The sequence below is a fragment of the Clupea harengus genome, unplaced genomic scaffold, assembly GCF_900700415.2.
Source record: "Clupea harengus unplaced genomic scaffold, Ch_v2.0.2, whole genome shotgun sequence".
In the NCBI taxonomy this organism is placed as follows: Eukaryota; Metazoa; Chordata; class Actinopteri; order Clupeiformes; family Clupeidae; genus Clupea; species Clupea harengus.
Genome location: NW_024880319.1, coordinates 7501 through 25000, shown reverse-complemented (window position 1 = coordinate 25000; position 17500 = coordinate 7501). Strand labels below are relative to the sequence as shown.

The 17500-nt window shown below is 44.3% G+C and overlaps 1 protein-coding gene across 1 annotated transcript in view; it reads left to right on the top strand.

Annotated features, from left to right (window-relative positions):
* The first annotated feature begins 2626 nt into the window (after positions 1–2626).
* Positions 2627–17500, top strand: part of pms1 (PMS1 homolog 1, mismatch repair system component) — a 14897-nt gene continuing 23 nt past the window's right edge. The window contains exons 1-13 of the mRNA XM_042706581.1: positions 2627–2864; positions 3272–3419; positions 3891–4073; positions 4170–4272; positions 4353–4516; positions 6347–6463; positions 10010–10132; positions 10286–10420; positions 10650–11479; positions 13850–14332; positions 14527–14657; positions 16242–16402; positions 17189–17500. The exon at positions 17189–17500 is cut by the window's right edge and continues 23 nt beyond it. Coding sequence (XP_042562515.1) covers positions 3288–3419; positions 3891–4073; positions 4170–4272; positions 4353–4516; positions 6347–6463; positions 10010–10132; positions 10286–10420; positions 10650–11479; positions 13850–14332; positions 14527–14657; positions 16242–16402; positions 17189–17386 — 2760 coding nt within the window. The 5' untranslated portion in view covers positions 2627–2864; positions 3272–3287 and the 3' untranslated portion in view covers positions 17387–17500. The remainder of the gene's footprint in view (positions 2865–3271; positions 3420–3890; positions 4074–4169; positions 4273–4352; positions 4517–6346; positions 6464–10009; positions 10133–10285; positions 10421–10649; positions 11480–13849; positions 14333–14526; positions 14658–16241; positions 16403–17188) is intronic.

Sequence of the window (17500 nt, the reverse complement as noted above, 5' to 3'; positions counted from 1 at the left end):
GTACCGGCTGTCCACTTCCGCCCACTGTTGCACGGCACGGGCAATTATCTCCTCCGAGAGCCGCTGGGCGTAGTCCAGCAGAACTGGGTTGACCCGCGGCGAGTCCCGTGCCGGCCCGGTCTCCGAGTCCACCAGGATGGTCCGCTCGCTGACCTGCGTTCCCAGCTGGCCATCCACCCTCTCCACAGAATTGGCATTCTGAGTGGGGTCGCTCTTCTTCGACTTGACACATCCCATGATGTAAATAATGTAGCATTGGGTTTCTGGAAGTGGGGGGTGGCGTGGGGGGGGGGGGGAGAAGGAGGGCGGGGTGTTTGTTTGTTCTTCCCGTGCTTGGTACCGGCCTACTGTGTGCTAGGAGTAGGATGCTAGTCCGTGCACAGGGATGCTGAAAGAGTCCAGACAAAAAGCCTTGCTCCTGGGCCACCACATGGTCTAGTAAATTCCCTCTCTAAAAGGCCTCTGGAGAGAAACAGAAAAAGGGAAAGAGGAAGTGACCATTGCTCTAGTCTTATAATATCAGTGCCCAGCAGCTCTCAACTCCTATAGGCCCATACACCCTAATGCAGGCTTACTGTGAGCTCAGTGTACTTTACAGATGGTGCATCTATTTGGTTGATACAGATCTTAACATTTCAACATCAGGCTTTTAATTACACATTGATTATACATGAAGCATATCAACACAACCTAGCCTCCTCTGTTTTTGAGATGTATGTGCAACTAAAACTGAGACAAATGCAATTAATCTTAATCTTAATTTTAATGTACAGGCAAAAACATCAGGCTCCACACAACAGAAGCCCAATAATAAGACGAACAAAAAAGTTACACGAAGGGTTCAAAAATATAACCTGGCTATGCCAAATCCAGATTCACTGCGCGCATTGCAAACGGACCTGAAGACACGTAGTCTGGCTATACCCAAATAATCATAAATCAGGTATTGCACTAGTGAGCTCAGCTAGCTACCAGTCATGTAGGCGCGTCGCCAGTAAAGGTAAACATGGACGCGCCCGTGCGTCAAGACTTTCGGACCTCTTGTTTAGGTCTAAGAACTAAGTGCTTTTATAAATAATTCTTGTACCACTTTAATTGATCAGACTTATATTCGTAAAGGATTTGAATATCTGACAAAAAAAGATAGAGCCAAGCCCGTCCCTATCCAGAAACTGAGAGTATATAAAATTGTATGTTAAATAATGGAGTAAAGTCTGAACCTGTGGGTTTAATTAATTATGAATTGTTCTGACATCGCAACTGTTTCCTCACTGTTTGTTGACAGACAAGTGCGGAAACAACAAAATGGGCACTTACACTTACTCAAGGTCAAAACTGTGTAAAAGACACAAAATCTATGGTAATTTAAATAATATGATGTACGACGGTCAATAATCTGACCTATTGCCACTGAGTTTGGACACACAATTGTCTAACGTCCATCTAAATTTCCCCACTTTATGAATTCAACTATTGTATGCATCAATATATCTAAAATATTATGTCGTGCCATTAGTGTTAATCGATCGTTAGAGAAGATTGGTCAAATAGCCCACGTACCTTCGCGATGATTGTTTGGAACAGATTTGATCGATGGAATAAAAACATTAAAATAGAAACATGATCTCAGCAGAATGGTATCCAAGTCATAGAATCCAAATGTTGGCATTCGTGTTACTTTGATAAGCGTGCACACTAAAATCCCTCCGGACCACCAAGCATGTCTGAGGTCCTCCTGTCATCACGCCTGCCGCACCGAATGACCACAGATGTTTCAGGACTTGAACTTGTAGATTTCTACGTGCGTCAACCTACATCTGTGTTTTCTGCACAAAGAATGGTTGTGACCGAGATCCCAAATATCAGTGCGTCCTGGCATGCACCAGATCAGATAGTAGAAATATTGCAGATCAACTCCATTATTTATTTTTAGATTTAAATTCTAAATTTATTTCATCTGTTTGGTAATAGATTGGCTATGCGTTCCCAGAATAACGTTTTATTTCTCAAGACAGGCCTAAAGCATATGGACCTTCACATTAGCAAGTAAGAGGCTTTGGATTTGTCGCAAAGATCAGAGACTTATATGACGCACTTTATCTTTTTATAAATATTCGTCAGCAATTAAACCAAGACTAAAGTAGGTTAAGGCATAAACCCAAAGAACACATTTTTAAAAGGTTCCCTTTATTTGGATAACACTGCCCCCATGTGGCACACTGTGCACCTTTTGAGTCTGAGAATCTCAACACCGTGAGTAAAGATGACGGGGGGCTTGGTGACCTCTCGCAGACTGACACCATAAAGTCAATGTTTACATTAAAAGTAGACAACCAACATGGATGTATAATGAGGACAACTCATATGCGTCAGAGGCATAGCTGATGAGCTGTCGGGGACTTTTATGAAACTTTTGACTTGCATTATTATGGATAAGAATTGTTCCTTGATCCATACCAAACGCAAAATATATGCCCTGTCAGATTAGGGCCAACCGGCTTTCTGACTTTTTACTATTATTATTATGATTATTATTATTATTACAACAAATAAGTATTAGCATGACCAAGTTACAACGACCCCTATTTTGATATGTTTAGTAAAGACCTTGACGGAAGTGTATTCCGCGGGTTCATTTGTGTCACACTTTAGGGACTAATGTTTTGATTTTGCCGCGCCACTTGTTGTGTTAGCCTGCTAACTAGCCAGTTACATCAACTAGACTAGAATGTTTCTATAGCAAATTCGCAGAAGCCGCCAAAGTTACAGCAACAACCATTCATTTAGCTGTTTATCACATCAGGCAGAATATCGGCATTTTAATGGAGCTAAGAAGTTAATCTGGTCTCGACATTAACGTAACGGTACGTGTTTAGAGCTGTAGGGTTATTTCGTTTTTTGTATGCCTTATTTGGCTAATGTTTGGTAAACATTAATAGTTAGCTAACTTTACTACGTGGACAGTTAGATTGGGCAATTGTAGGCAGTGTTATCACAAACATGGGGTAATTTGCTACTAAATTACCTATGATGAATGTGTTGCTCAAAGACCATAGGAGTTTAGCTGGCAATACACTGACATTATGTATAGTGGCGAGCTTGCCATACCTAGCATAGTGAGTTGAGCAGTTAACGTACGTTAAATTACAGCATTAACGAGACGAATTTCCCGCCAATCAATGAGACCGCGAGTTATGGCACGTTTCAAGAATGTCCAGTTTTGTCATATTCGTACAGTTGCATCAAAGTAACATATTATGTGATGTTTCAGGTGGGTTTGCCACACGATGAAGCAGCTTCCAGCAGAGACAGTCCGTTTGCTGTCAAGTTCCCAAGTCATCACCTCTATTGGGAGTGTCGTCAAGGAGCTGATTGAGAACTCACTGGATGCAGGTTCCACAAGCATTGACGTTAAACTGGTAATGATACAAGCATGCACAACCTGGCCTCTGTTAGTGCACAGGTAGTCATTTTTCACAAGTGTCACTTTTAAGGCTGGTTGTTAAGACTACTTATTTCGTAGACGTGAGGTACACTGGCCAAGGTTTTGTCGTCACTCGTCTTCTTCCTTCAATTACGCTGGCTACCCTTTATCTTAGGCTTGTTAGAGGTTGTGCTTTTATATTGCTGACTTCATAATTCATGTAGTTTGAATTGTATTGTGTCACTGTTGAATACATAGACAAAATCTTCCTGAACGAAGTGGGATTTCATTCCTTTTTTGCAACAAGATTTGGTTCTACTTGATGTAGGTTCAAACAGCACGGCTAGTAACATAGATGATAACTGATCTAGAGGGCTATTTTAGTAATATCGTTATTTTTATTTTTTTTCAGATATAAAGAAGAACTGGTTTCAAACATCATTGTTAACTATCGTTCAATTCACAGGAAAATTATGGCCTGGATCGCATTGAGGTGCGAGATAATGGCTCAGGGATCAAAGCGGCAGACACAGCAGTCATGGGAGTGAAACACTACACCTCGAAGATCTCCTGCCATGACGACCTTATGCAGCTGGACACGTATGGATTCAGAGGAGAGGCACTTGGATCCCTATGTGCCGTGTCAGAAGTGAGGGGGGCGGCTTACTTTGATCTTAGATGTGTTATTTCAACAGCTTTTATTTGAGACTTGGCCTCGATAAGCATGGTTTGATCTGTCCATCAGGTTGCGGTTACAACCAAGACGTCTGAGGATGACTTCAGCACACAATATACTTTGAACCTCACAGGGCAGATTGTCTCCCAGAAGCCATCGCATCTTGGCCAAGGTCGGTAGTGAATTTTGAGTTTTGTTATTAGTAATTCTGTTGTCGTGTATTTAACGACAGCGCTTCACTGTCCACTACAGGGACCACGGTGTGTGCTCTGAAACTGTTTAAGAACCTCCCTGTGAGAAGACAGTTCTACTCGAACACAAAGAAATGCAAAGAGGAGCTCAAGAAAGTCCAGGATCTGCTGATGGCCTATGCTGTGGTGAAGCCTGAGCTGAGAATAACCTTCACTCACAACAAGGTGTGCTGTCATGCAGGCGCCACGCCTGCTGTTTTCACCTCAGATGTGACGTGCTGTCAGAGTTGTTTGCACGTGGAGAACAGCCCTGTTTGTGCAGCGTTATTTATTGATAATCCCCCGTAACCAACGTTGTCACTGTCAGCTATTTTCAAGTGACTGAGTCTGTGAGCTAGTCATGTTATAGATACACATCTGTGGAAATGTGTTTTCGTTTGTAGTCAAACTGTGGGCCACAAGGTGTCTCTGTGAGTCCATAAATAGCATGGAGTGAATGCTGGGCCCTTGACAGAACATGGAATCAACTGCTGCAAAGTGTGTCTTTTATCAGTCCGATGGATGGGACCCATTTATACGGATACTTTACTCAATAACACAGTTTTTCTCTATCTGTCGTCCTCTCCATGCTCATCATAATCTTCTTCCCCATGGGTGAGAGTGAGTGATTGAGTCTCATGGGATCAGGAGGATGAATGCACCGTTGCATATTTGTCTTATAATGTCAATCTCAGAAAAAAGTTTTTTTAAGAGCTGTGTAAGGGTGTGATCTCAAGAGCAATCTGATATAACACACAGAATGTCCACGTGCCAAGACATAGTTTGAAACCTGACCAGCACCTGAGGAGACATGGAATTTTTCCACCATTAATCACGGCTTTCCAGGAAGGAGAACGTTAAGACGTGTATCTACGGAGGAGTGCTCGGCCCCTCTGGGAAGTGGCCTCGTGGGCTCTCGGTGCTCCCTAATGCGATCAGCACGCATGCGAGTTTCCCTCTCCTGCATGTAACCCAATAGGCCATTGCTCCTGCAGTTGGGCTGGCTTGCCGGAAGTTTGCCCTTAAATACCTAAAGGTTTTTTCTTTGCTATAATTCTAACAACACTACAGCAACTGTGCGAGCAGCAACGCTATCTGCAATGTCTCTGGCCATGTGTTGACAGAAGAGCCAGTGGCCTGCAGGGCATAAGTACGGGAGGTATTTCCTAAACGGGAGAGGGTGCCAGGCCTAAGTGCACTCTGATGAAATGAAACACTTTTTCGTTTAATTCATTCGTTCATCGTAGGGGAGGAGCGCGCCTGCATTTTGTCCCATCAGCACTCGCAGCCGTATCCCGTATCACGAACTTTGCACTTTGTCCCCCACTCGAATTTCATGGGTTCTCCTAGAGCTGTTTACTAGAGTGATCTCTTTACCGTCATCAAATTGTGTATTTCATAGCGGAGATGTGTGCTGTAAACTGCACGCATCCAGAAATCCACACCCGAGATATGCTTACTAGTGGAAAAGCCAACATGAGGCCAAGCCACAGGTGTCAATATATATGCATCCTGTTTTCAGACAAACTAGTTGCTCACATTGACTCGGGACACAAATGTGATGTGCTAAGTGAGTGAAACAAAGCATAACCCAAACATGTGTACCGTATTTCCGCTTTTGTGGTATTGCTAATATGACTTGTCAGTAGGATAAGTTAAAGGTTAAAAGTGCATGTGTGAATATCTAATTAACCTTTGAGGTGAGCTGTCTTCTTTTTGCACAATCATTGTAACTGCTCGGTGCAAACAAGGCCAGTTTTGTGATCTCACAGGAATATCATTCCCTCTCCTCCTTACGATTCTATAGAACTCTCCTAAGCCCCGGGACCATCAACAATGCGGAGAGTGTGATTTTTTTATTCTCTTTTATGCCCCCTAAAATGACTTGGAGGGTAATTTCTCCATTGAGGATATCTGATTAGTGATGAGTGTCTTTTTGTGGGCACATTCTCCCACAGGTGCTCCTATTTTAGGATGGGAGAAAATAACTTGACCCGTTTTACCGTGTTGTTTCAGGCCGTGGTTTGGCAGAAGGCCAGGGTGTCGGATCACAGAGCGGCCCTCATGGCCGTGATTGGGGCGGCCGCCATGGCCAACCTGCTCCCCCTCCATCATCGCCAGGAGCATCCAGAGGTCAGTAAAGTACTGAGAAAACGCAGGCATATTTATCCTGCACCTATGGAGCCTGAATTCCAGGAATTCATGAGTGGACACATAGAAGGTACAGTAATGAAAACTAGACCCATAGCAACAACAACAAAAAAAAAATGTCCATCAAGAACATGATTTAGTGATCCACTGAGTTTTGTGAAAAAAAATCCTATACAAGTCAGTGCACACTGCATAGTGGCTGAGATGGGTTTAGGCCATGCACTTCTTTTTCCATCATAAACAACAGGCCATTTGCTGCTGCTGCTGTTTTGTAAATGGAACCGTTCCAAGTAAACTGTAGGTGAAGCCTTGACGTACTATTGAAACATCCCTGCATGCATGCTGCATGACAATTTGCTGAATTTAAGGGCTGTGTGCAATTTAATTCTTTAACAGTTTTCTCTGTCCCTGGAGTGCTGTTTCCCCTTATTTCCCTTGAAGTGCATTCCACGGCGATTACTTTTACATGAATGACTCAGCATTCTCTTGCCGTTGCCCTCAGTGTAAAAGTTTCAGGGACCTCACCACAGGCTGAAAAGCCCTCTGAGGGTCTGTTCGGATTAGGATGGAGGGCATCACGTCACAGACCCTTCCAGAAGTTTCTTCTCACCCCTCTGCTCTCTGCACACAGCGTTCAGTGCCACAAACAAAACCAAGGGGCGCAGTAATCAGAGAACTGCTGTATTCCTGTCAGTGCACAGTAGAAGGTGTTTACAAATAAGGAGGAGAATGCGATGAAGTGACCTACCTTTGAATAATGGGTGGAAAAATGGGTTTGTATTTTTTTTTCTGCTGTTACAGCTAATGACACTCTGACCTCTCAAACAGCTTGGTTTTGAGTGAGGAAGTATTAACAAAAGGTTCCCTGTTGCAATTATATTATGTAAGTGTGATTGATAATACGCACGTCATGCCCAACGTTTTTCTATCTCATCATGAAGTCCATTACGCACAAAGAGAAGGTTAGAACAGTCTGGCACGGGTGACTATGAAATTAGATCGGTATCGCTGCTGCATTGTGGATTGCTGGCCTTGTGACAGAATACGTCAAAAGCTCGCACCGCGATTGCAGAGATGAGTTAGAGAGGATGGCACGGCTTGCCACGCATGCGGCAGGAGCGCATCAGAGGGACATGACTGGGCTTCGCTGGCGCGGGGCCACACCCCACACTGAGCTGGCACCAATTATCCTTCCAGAAGATTCTGAGTGCAAGCAGCAGGCCCCAGGGCGCATGTTTGGCCACATGCTGCCGTTTATGCGCAGGTCCGTTGTTGTGCAAGGGCAAAATGGCTGAAAGCGGGGACTGTTCGCTGTCAGAAAGAGGCCAGTTACATTTTTTTTCGTTGTTTTTGTTATCCTTTTCCCACACACTTTTTTTCCCTTGTATTCACATGTGACGGGAGGAATGTCTCTCTTCGTGCTCAGGAAAAAGGCAGTGGAGTGATAGTAATTGAGTTCTGGAAGGAATGCCAGTGCTTGGTCTCGGCAGGTGTAGTGTGCTTTCTACCAGCAGTGCATCTCTCAGCTAATCCAGTTGGACAGACATTCCCCCCTTGCTCCTCTCTGTCCCTCTCCCCCTCTCACTCTCTCGCCGTTGTTGTTGTTGTTTGTAGGTGTTGTTGTTTTTTTTCATTTGCAGTCAAGACCAGCACCGTTGACTTTTCATGCCTTCAGCAGTGGGTGATCACCAAACATGCCCATTCACCTCCCAAATCCTCCCCGACTTCATGCCCACGGAAGGCAGGTTTGAGAGGGAGAAGTCTCCTTTCAGTCAGTCAGGGGATGCAAGAGCTGTGGATCTCGGGAACAATGTGTGCTGAAGTTTGACACCTACTTTAGCATTTGGCTAGCCTTCAGCCCCCAGCATGAACTTGTGCTTGTACACACAAGGTGCTCTGCTGGAGCCCTTCAGCAGTGGCGTTGCATTCGAAAAGGCTGTCACAGTTCTCATTGACCCATTTTGTGCTCGTAAAGTTTCAGGGGTAAATAAGAAATGCATGACAAATGCTAAATAATGTTAAGTTAAGAGTAGTTAACATCTGCATTAACTAATGCTTATTCCATCTGCGCATGCAATTTACCAAACGCTAATGAAACAGAGTCTTACTCATTCCGACCCAATCATGAAACTCAACTACTCAGCTACTACTGAATGTGTATCAGTAATTTGCATGTTTTTACTGTAGTGAAAGCATGCTGCCTATACAGTCTGATCCACCATGCCCGTTTACACTCCCACACTATAGGATCAGATGTAGAGAGGCCATATAGTGTGCACATGACTAGTGCTGGGTTTTGGCCATGGCTTCTCAATGTGGCGTGATGCCAGAAGAAGACGCATATCTCTCCCCTATTCATAATTTCTAAGAATATCCACAATGAGAGAGAGAGAGAGCGAGCGAGAGAGCGAGAGAGATGCTAATTTATGGTATGATATTTCATGCCTGCAGATGTCTGCTTGAGCAATCAGTCATTAGCCAGTGTGCTGCTCTCCCGTCCCGTCAGCTCCGACACAATGCCAAAACACGGCTCTCCCACGCACCTCCTGGAAGCGACACGTGAGTGAATCTGTGCTTAGGCCGCCGCCGCCGAGGAGCATGGGAGCCGCTGCAGAAAGGTCAATGGGAAAGCTGCGTGTTCTTTGCATCAGCTTCGCCGTGTCAGTCGAATTAAAGTAGGTCATCTTGTGGACTACCTGATCGGTTTTGTCTCGCTATGCAAAGACATCTTTACCTAAAATGTGAACAAACTGCCCTATATATATATATATCCACCTTCCATAATGTCTGCTTCGTTTTTTCTGGTCGTCAATAAGATTCTCTGTCACTGATCGATTTGTTTGTCTGTTCATATATTTTTCTGCATTCATGCATCGATTACTACTGACATGCAGTGAATGTGTTTGAAAAACGTTTGTATTGACCATCTGCATGGTCCGCCGTGCAGGGACACAGTTGGCAGTGGACACAGTTGGCAGTGGACCCAAAGTGGACCAGTGCTTCTTCAGCAACACAAAGTGGACTCAGTACCAGACTTTAGAGTCTATGTGGTCCAGTAAGTGTCGGGGTGATTTGCCTGTGAAATAATAGGCCTCATTCGGTGCGCTTATTTTCAAGGCTTGGGATCACCTCTGCTGCTGTAATTGACATGTCGTAATGGCAAACTGTACGTAATGCAAAACTGGTATTGTGAAAGACACAATAACAGCTATTAGAGACTAGTTGCTGAGTTCCTTATATGGGTAAACAAGTGAGGTATTTGTTTGTTTTGAGAACATCTCATGTGTGTCGAGGCACATTGGTGATTTTCTATTTTTAGTGTTTTAAAAATATATGTGTTTATGTGCTTATGTGTTTTAGCCAAAATACAACCTATTATGCTGTGAAACCGACATTCTGACAGCTATTGTACCTCAATGACTACTAATTCTTCCCAGATGAGGGGATCTATGCCAGTTCAGTTTTCAAATGTAGGTGTGGGTTTGGAATTTCAGATGACTTGAGATGTTGTCCTGTGCTTTTTGACAGATTTCAATTGAGGGCTTTTTCCCAAAGTCCGACTCTGGCTGTGCCTCAACAAGCTCCAGTAATCCTGACAGAACTTTTGTCTTTGTGAATAGTCGTCCAGTTCATCATAAAGAAATTATGAAGGTATGATGAATTAGTTCTTTTTTTATACTAACTATTTAAATCTTCATTATCAAGGGTTGTAGCATACCAATGTCACTGATTGTTTAGTGTTTGAGACGTCATACATTATCATTGTGAGTGTAATAAGTTGATCTCTCTTGTTCCCGCTCACAGCTGGTTAAGCAGTTGTGTAGTGGAGATTCGTCTTGCCGTCGCTACCCTACCCTAATGATGAACATTACTGTACCTGCCTCCATGGTTGACGTCAACCTCACGCCTGACAAAACTCAAGTTATGCTTCAGAACAAGGTGAACTCTTCAATGGAAAACATGTACATGCTTTAAACTAGTGTATATTAGTTTGGTGAATTTAATTTATTAGCAATTTCACACGTGTGTGTGTGTGTGTGTGTGTGTGTGTGTGTGTGTGTGTGTGTGTGTGTGTGTGTGTGTGTGTGTGTGTGTGTGTGTGTGTGTGTGGTGTGTGTGTGTGTATGCACAGCACAATGAACAGACAATTTTCTTTTGGTCTTCCTAGGAAACCGTGTTGGCTGCTGTGGAGTCCATGTTGGTTTCACTCTATGGTCCTTTGCCAAACACTGAAGCCTGTGTCAGCCGTGAGGCGGTCGGAGATACGTCCACCTCTGGGGCCTTGCAGACGCAACAGGGGCTCCCTGTTAATGGAAGGACTGATACTGATGCAGACGATGTCGTCAATGATCACCGAGGGGCCTTGCCTCAGCCCCCGTTAGACTGCTCTGACGTAGATTTGTTTGGAGCTATCGAGCAGAGCCCGGCGAAGGCAAGTGATCCAGCCAGTAACACATCTTTAAACCAGACCAGCTCTTCATCTTCATCAGAGGACTGGATAATCAATAAGAGCTTGTTTGACTTGAGCCATGTCAACGGTTCCTTGCTCGACGAGGACCGCTTCAACACCGGGGATACCAAGGATGGGCCGAAGGAGAGCGCTGACTTGTTTGCAGCCGCACCCAACGCAGACCGCGACATCTCAGCAGAGAGCTGGAGCATGGGCCGAGCCCTGACAGATCCCGTCACCGGAGGTCGTTTGGAGCCCGTGAAGCTGCACGTCCCATCAGAGCCCCAGGAAGTCAGGGAGGCCGTGGAGAGATGCAGGAGCAGCCCATCCAAGAAGCCGTCAAACATCATCATGGCGAAAATGCCCAAGCTGACGGCCTACGAGCTTATCGGCTCGCGCTCCGTGCGTCAGCCGCTGTCTGCCCGCGCCCTGTTCGAGCGGGAGAGCAGAGTGTCCATCCTTCAGGAGGACCCAGGAGCCGGTCTGCAGGATGTCACCACTGCTGTTAAAGAGAGATGGGAAAGCCTTGGGGAGGAAGACCGAAAGAAGTGAGTTTCCAGACCTTCACCCTTGAAACAGCAGTTTCCAGTTGTTGTGATTCATTTGGTTAAAAAAAAAAATCGACCTGCCACTTGCATGTATAAAATACGATGTGGAAAATCCTCTTGGCCTGTTCGTGGAGCTGCCCAGATGGAGAATTGTTGATTTGAAACTATGTTTTCATTTTCCAGGCAACTGTGTTTGATTACTTGGTGAGATGGTCAATATTTTTCCACTGTAAAAGAGAGATCCTGCACCTCGAAATACCTTTCTATTTTCCAAAGTATGCTATGTATTTATAGCAGCAGAATGTCTTGTACATGATATGACAACAAAGCTGTCATAAGCTAATGTCATATGAGTGAAAGTTCACTTGACTGATCAGGAGTCATTCAGGCAGGAGACATTTCCACTTTAATTGATAGACTATTATTAGCGTGGCTATTACTAATTTAACAGCAGCAGACTTCAAATTTATAGGCTAATAAAAGAAACGATAAACATGGTTATCTTTGATCCCTATCCCCTTCACTCTGAAAGGGCAACCAGCATCATGGAATCCAACCATTACTCCTCTCAGAGAGTGGTCAACTCCCCCAAAATAATTGCTCAAACTTACTTCATACCTATTTAGTGTAATTGAAAGGGTGGAAAAAGTGTATCAGTGTGCTAGTGGCACTTCAGTATGGTTGAGCTTATGGAAAAAGACATCTGTTTAGAATCCCCTTGTGTGTTGCTATTGAAGCAAAAGCAGATATGGGATATATTTTGCCACCCCTGGTAAGTTGCACGGCACTTCTAGGAATCCCTTTTACGTGAAACCATGTAACATGTGCGTGTGGTTATATACACAGCCTTGGTTTTTTTCTCCCAGCGCCTTTCTCAGCCTTAATTTTGTTTGTGATATATGTATGTGTGAATGCGAGTGCGTACTCCTCGTCATGGTCAGATGGAGCAATAAACCAACAAGAATCTGGCCGTGCTCCAGGAGCGCTATATGAACTTGGTGCTGCTCCAAAGTACCCACACCAAGGGAGCATTGCATTCTTATTGGGCGCTTTATGTGTGTTTGATCCTCGTTATGAATTCCAGGCTTGCAATACAAACATTGCTCCCCACATGGCCTTTAACACAAATGCGCAAAGGGAAGTGGTTCTAAAAGTGGGCAGTAGTTGATTTGTAGCTTGCTCTCAAGTGGGTTAATCCACTGTTTTAGAACCAGTGTTATTATCCGGAGCCTTCACTGTCTTCACTGATGTTGATCTTAGTACTTAAGGGCAGTGAGCATTTCGTTTTTCTTTTCTTGTCGGTTCATTGTAGCTAAATTAGTTCTGTACAGAATACAGCAATTGTCCAGTTAGCTCATTGTTGAGGGAGGAATAAACCTGGTCACAAGCCTCTCCCTGTAGTTTATCAAACATCACCTTCAACCCAATACTGTCGTTTTTAAAAGCAAATAGTTGCAGAACTGAAAGGCCTTGTTTTTTAGACTTTGAATACCTTTATCCAGTAGTTATGAGAGACTGGTGTTTATTTTTATTTAACATGATGCACTACCCAGGTGTTATTATTGGAGGCCTGCTGATTATCAGCAGTTTCATGATATAAAAGTCTTCAAATACCTTTCTTTAACATGTGGTGTTCCCCAAGGCTAAATTCTGGGGTCTCTGTGAAGAATTAAAAAAAAAAGAATTGAACTGTTTGCAAGTGGCATCAGCCTGAAGATGGCATAGAACATGCTGCAAGTAAACAATGACACTACAGAATCTCAGAACGTACTCTGCAAATAATTGAAAGTACCAACTACATGCTGAAGAAGCCTTGTATTCAACGATTCCTTCCTAGTACGTTTAGTATTAGCCATGTCATTTCTTTCAAATTTGAAGTGCAAGGCTTACAGGCTTGTTGTTAGACTTACGGCATAGATGTTTAGTGGTGGCTGAGTGAAGCTCCTTCCATCGGAAGTTCAGAATTGTATTCTGGGATTCCGTGTAAGCCGTCTCTCCACCTACTCCCTCACCCCCACCTGGGCACGGGTAACAGATGGTTTTTATCTTGCCAGTTTCGGCACGTTTTCTATGCAGTGATTTATAGCCACTCCCAAGGTGCCACTTATATTCACTAAAGGAAATTAAATCAAGGTTCCTTATGTGAATTGAGCATATTTAATTAGTCACAACTGCTGACCTCCTCAATAAACCAGTCTCCACTAGGCCTGCAGAGTAATTGGTTCTGAAGGTTCGTACCTGAAGCGGAAAACGGCAGAAACCCAGTGAAGCACTTGAAATATGAATCGGTGAAACCAAATGTCTGTGTATTTCATGTTTAAAAGTTAACAGGATAACTCATCAGGTTTTTTTTTTTGCCTGCGATTGCAGGTACGAGGGGAAAGCCAAAAAGGCCCTCGACACCTACACCCTTCAAAGGAGGCGTGCCGAAGAGGGAGAGACCCAGGATAGAGACGGCAAAAGGCTGCCGTCAGCAGCGGACTCCTCCGGCAGCAAGCCTCAAGGCCTGAAGCGCAAGGCCCCACTCTCCAACCAGCAGATCCTCGACAAGCTCTTCTCCTCTCAGCCCGCCAAGAAAAGTGCCCCAGCAAAGGTCTCCAAGCCCCTCCCGTTCAGCCTAGCTGCCCTCAAGCAGAGGCTTAACCTCCTGTCGTCCCAGAGCGGCTCTGGCCCACTGGGCCTCAGGCTTGTAAACCGCTTGGCTTCTCACTGCGCCTGGGTCGTTTTATGTGGCAAAGAGCTCATGTTGTTAAATCCATTTCGGGTGGAGGAGGCCTTGCTGTTTAAAAGACTTCTGGAGAATAATATACTTCCAGCCGTGTGCCTGCAGACCCCTATACAGTTAACAGATGGGTAAGGTATCACTCAAGTTTCTCAACTAACGGTGGAATGTGTGGAGAGTGATGCATTTATATCTTGCATGTACTATTAATGGGACTTACTTCACAGTCATAGCTGTCTTTTTGCTGACACACCAAAGACACAGCATGTTTCATGCAAAAAGCACGTTGTCATGTTCTGTCCTGTCCTGTCCTGTCCGTTGCCAGTGTCCTGGGGGGGTCAGAGTTCATGGATGTCCTCTGTGACATGAAGACAGGAAGCCCCGAGCTGAATGGGTCAACCTTCTTCTCTGATCCCAGGCTTGTGGCGAACGGGTTTCAGATCAGACTCTCTCCAGGTATGTTTCAGAACAGGGACATGATTCACTTCAGCAGTTCCTTCAGCAGTTGTGGACAGCTGTCAATGATGACACCAAGATTTATAAATGTTTAACACATGGATATAGTGTTGCATATTACTTAAAATTGACCTTATCCAACCACTGTATAATGTTAACACGTCAACGGTACATTATTGTGATGACTGGGAGGGTCAAGATACACTGCATGTGCAAGGGGAGTCTTGAGTCTGCCGAGTTTCTGCATGTGTTTATATGTAATGCTATTGTTTTTCTCTCATATTCAGTTTGAAATTCAGTTGGGATATTTTCCATTACATTTGGATCTAGACCTGGGAACACAATCGAGTGGTTTCATTCACTCATTTCCTGAGAACTATTTACCACAATTTCCCTTGAGAAAATGTGGCTCTGTAATTCCTCAGTTCACGCTGTTTAAAGGCCTCACAAGTTGTCCGATTTGATTTAACAAAGGTTGGGCACATTGGAACTTCATTAATCCCACGGTTCACAAATAATTTTGAAACGTCAAACATAACGGCCTGAATAACAGGATTAAGGTCAATTAATTCTGACAGAGCTGCTGTGTCAGTGTTAATAAGCAATGGCTGACAAAAACATCGTTTCCAACCTATGGAACAGGCTGTGTTGATCATAGTGGTGCAGAAAACTCCAGTGTAGTCACCTGACCCACGATTGTAGTGTTTGATTACAGCTGTCACCTTCACCTTCTCGGTAAAAGAGAATGCGGTCTCGACCGTGATTCGGAAACTCTGTTTCCCCCTGCCTCTCGACTCTCTCTCTGCAACATGCATGACCTCCGTTCTCCTTGAGGGTGACACGGCGCCCCCCCTGAACCTCACTGTCAACCCGTCGTGAGGTGGGTTTGGTCACCGGGGCTGACAGAGGCTCCGTGCCAGTGTTGTTATCCAGCTCAGTGGGTGTCTGCATCATGGTGCAGGCAGGAGGGGATAGCCTGCCCTTGTGAGGTGGGAGAGACCCAACCCAAGACGTTGGACAATATCAAATCTCATGTGTGTCAACAGTTAAAGGAGTACGTGTGCAAAGCCAGCATGCTAATGTTGGTTCAGAGTTTACAGTTTAGCCTTTTAATGAGCAAGGATGTATGGATTTGCATTAGTTATCTAGAATGCTAGGAAGGCCATCTTTTTCCCAGTTTTAAGTGTATGCTTGTGGTGTGATATGATTTTAAAATGCTCTTGGATTCTTCTTTAGAAAGAGCATTTCCACTATGATGCACTAGTCCCATAACAATGTCAAACAGAGGCATCGTATATTCACTCGTTTATAATGGCTTTTCTGTTCATTTTCACGTGATGAGATTTCCATGGAGATCCATTTGGTCATTAAATTATCCTCTGCGAATCTCTTCCTCTTCACATTTCCTCCACAGCCTCCCAAGTTCTTGTAATAGTCATTCAGTGCATAATTTGCTGCATGGTTTGTTTGACTTGGTCCAGTACCAGAGTGTGTAAATCACAATATTTATTTATTATCTTTTCCTGGAGATAGTTGTTTGTACCTGTAGTATATTAATCCCAGTTTGGTGTTTTTATTGGCCAGGCTCTTCGTCCACTGAGAGGCACGTGGAGGTGACAGGCATGGCCGACTGCATGCCTTTCTTCGGCATCGCGGACCTGAGGGAGGTTTTGACAGCAGTTAAGGATCGACACGCTCAGAGTGTGCAGCAGTGCAGACCACTGAAAGCCGCTCGCTATCTCGAGGTTTGGAGTTACACTGTAAACTTTGCTACCAAGCTTCTCAGGTTCAAGGCATCTGTTAAGGCAATTCCATTCCCTATTCCCTGTTGCATCAAGATTAGGCGCAACTAGAAATTAAGCTATTAAAGGTACAGTGTGGAGTTTTTTTAGTGGCATCTATAAGTAGAAATAGAATATAGTATTGATAATTACGTTTTCGCTTTACCTGAACTATGAATCATTGTTTTTTTCATTAGCGTAGAATGAGCTCTTCGTATCTGCATAAGGAGCGGGCCGTCTTCCACGTAGTCCGCCATGTTGCACCGCCATGTTTCTACAATAGCCCAGAACGGACAAACCAAAACACTGGCTCGAGATAGGGGCTTTTCGCGTTGTTATGGTATTTGACATCCACCGTAGGTACTCGCACACGCTTATAAAGGGAAGGGTATTCAGCTGGTTGCAAGTCAGCAACCACACCACTAGATGCCACTAAAAACTACTGACTGTGCCTTTAAAGATGCAGTCCATGATTGTAATCCAGTACAAAAAGTCCTCTAGCTTTCTGTTCAGTGTGTGCGCTCAAAGATTGTTTAGGTGTTCCTACAGCCTTAGCTCTGTAAATGGGAAACATACAGCACAGCGTCTCGGAATGAGTCATAAACAGTTCCAGCCACTCAATACAGAAGGAAGAGGTGTCATTTCATTGGATGCGGTTTGAAAAGATCAACAACCTTTCACCTGCATCTTTAAGGCATGTTTTTGTCAAATCACTGTTGAATGTAAGACCGTGTTTTATGTGTGTTGAAGGGGGAAGCGGTGCGAATGGTCAGACAGCTGCCCCTGAACCTGTCACGAGACGATGTAGAGGACACACTAAGGCGGATGCGAGAACAGCTTGGAGAACAAAGCCAGACCTGTATCCATGGGCGGCCATTTTTCCACCTCTTGACCAAAGTTCCTGAGACGGACGAGGAGGCTCTTGAGACCCTGTCCAGTACAAGATGACATTTTTAAAAGGATATGGAGATTTGGTTAATAAGTTAGCCATTTTTATTTGTCTGGTTTACTGTTTATAATTTTGGCTCACATATTATAATAACAAATGATACTCACGTATTC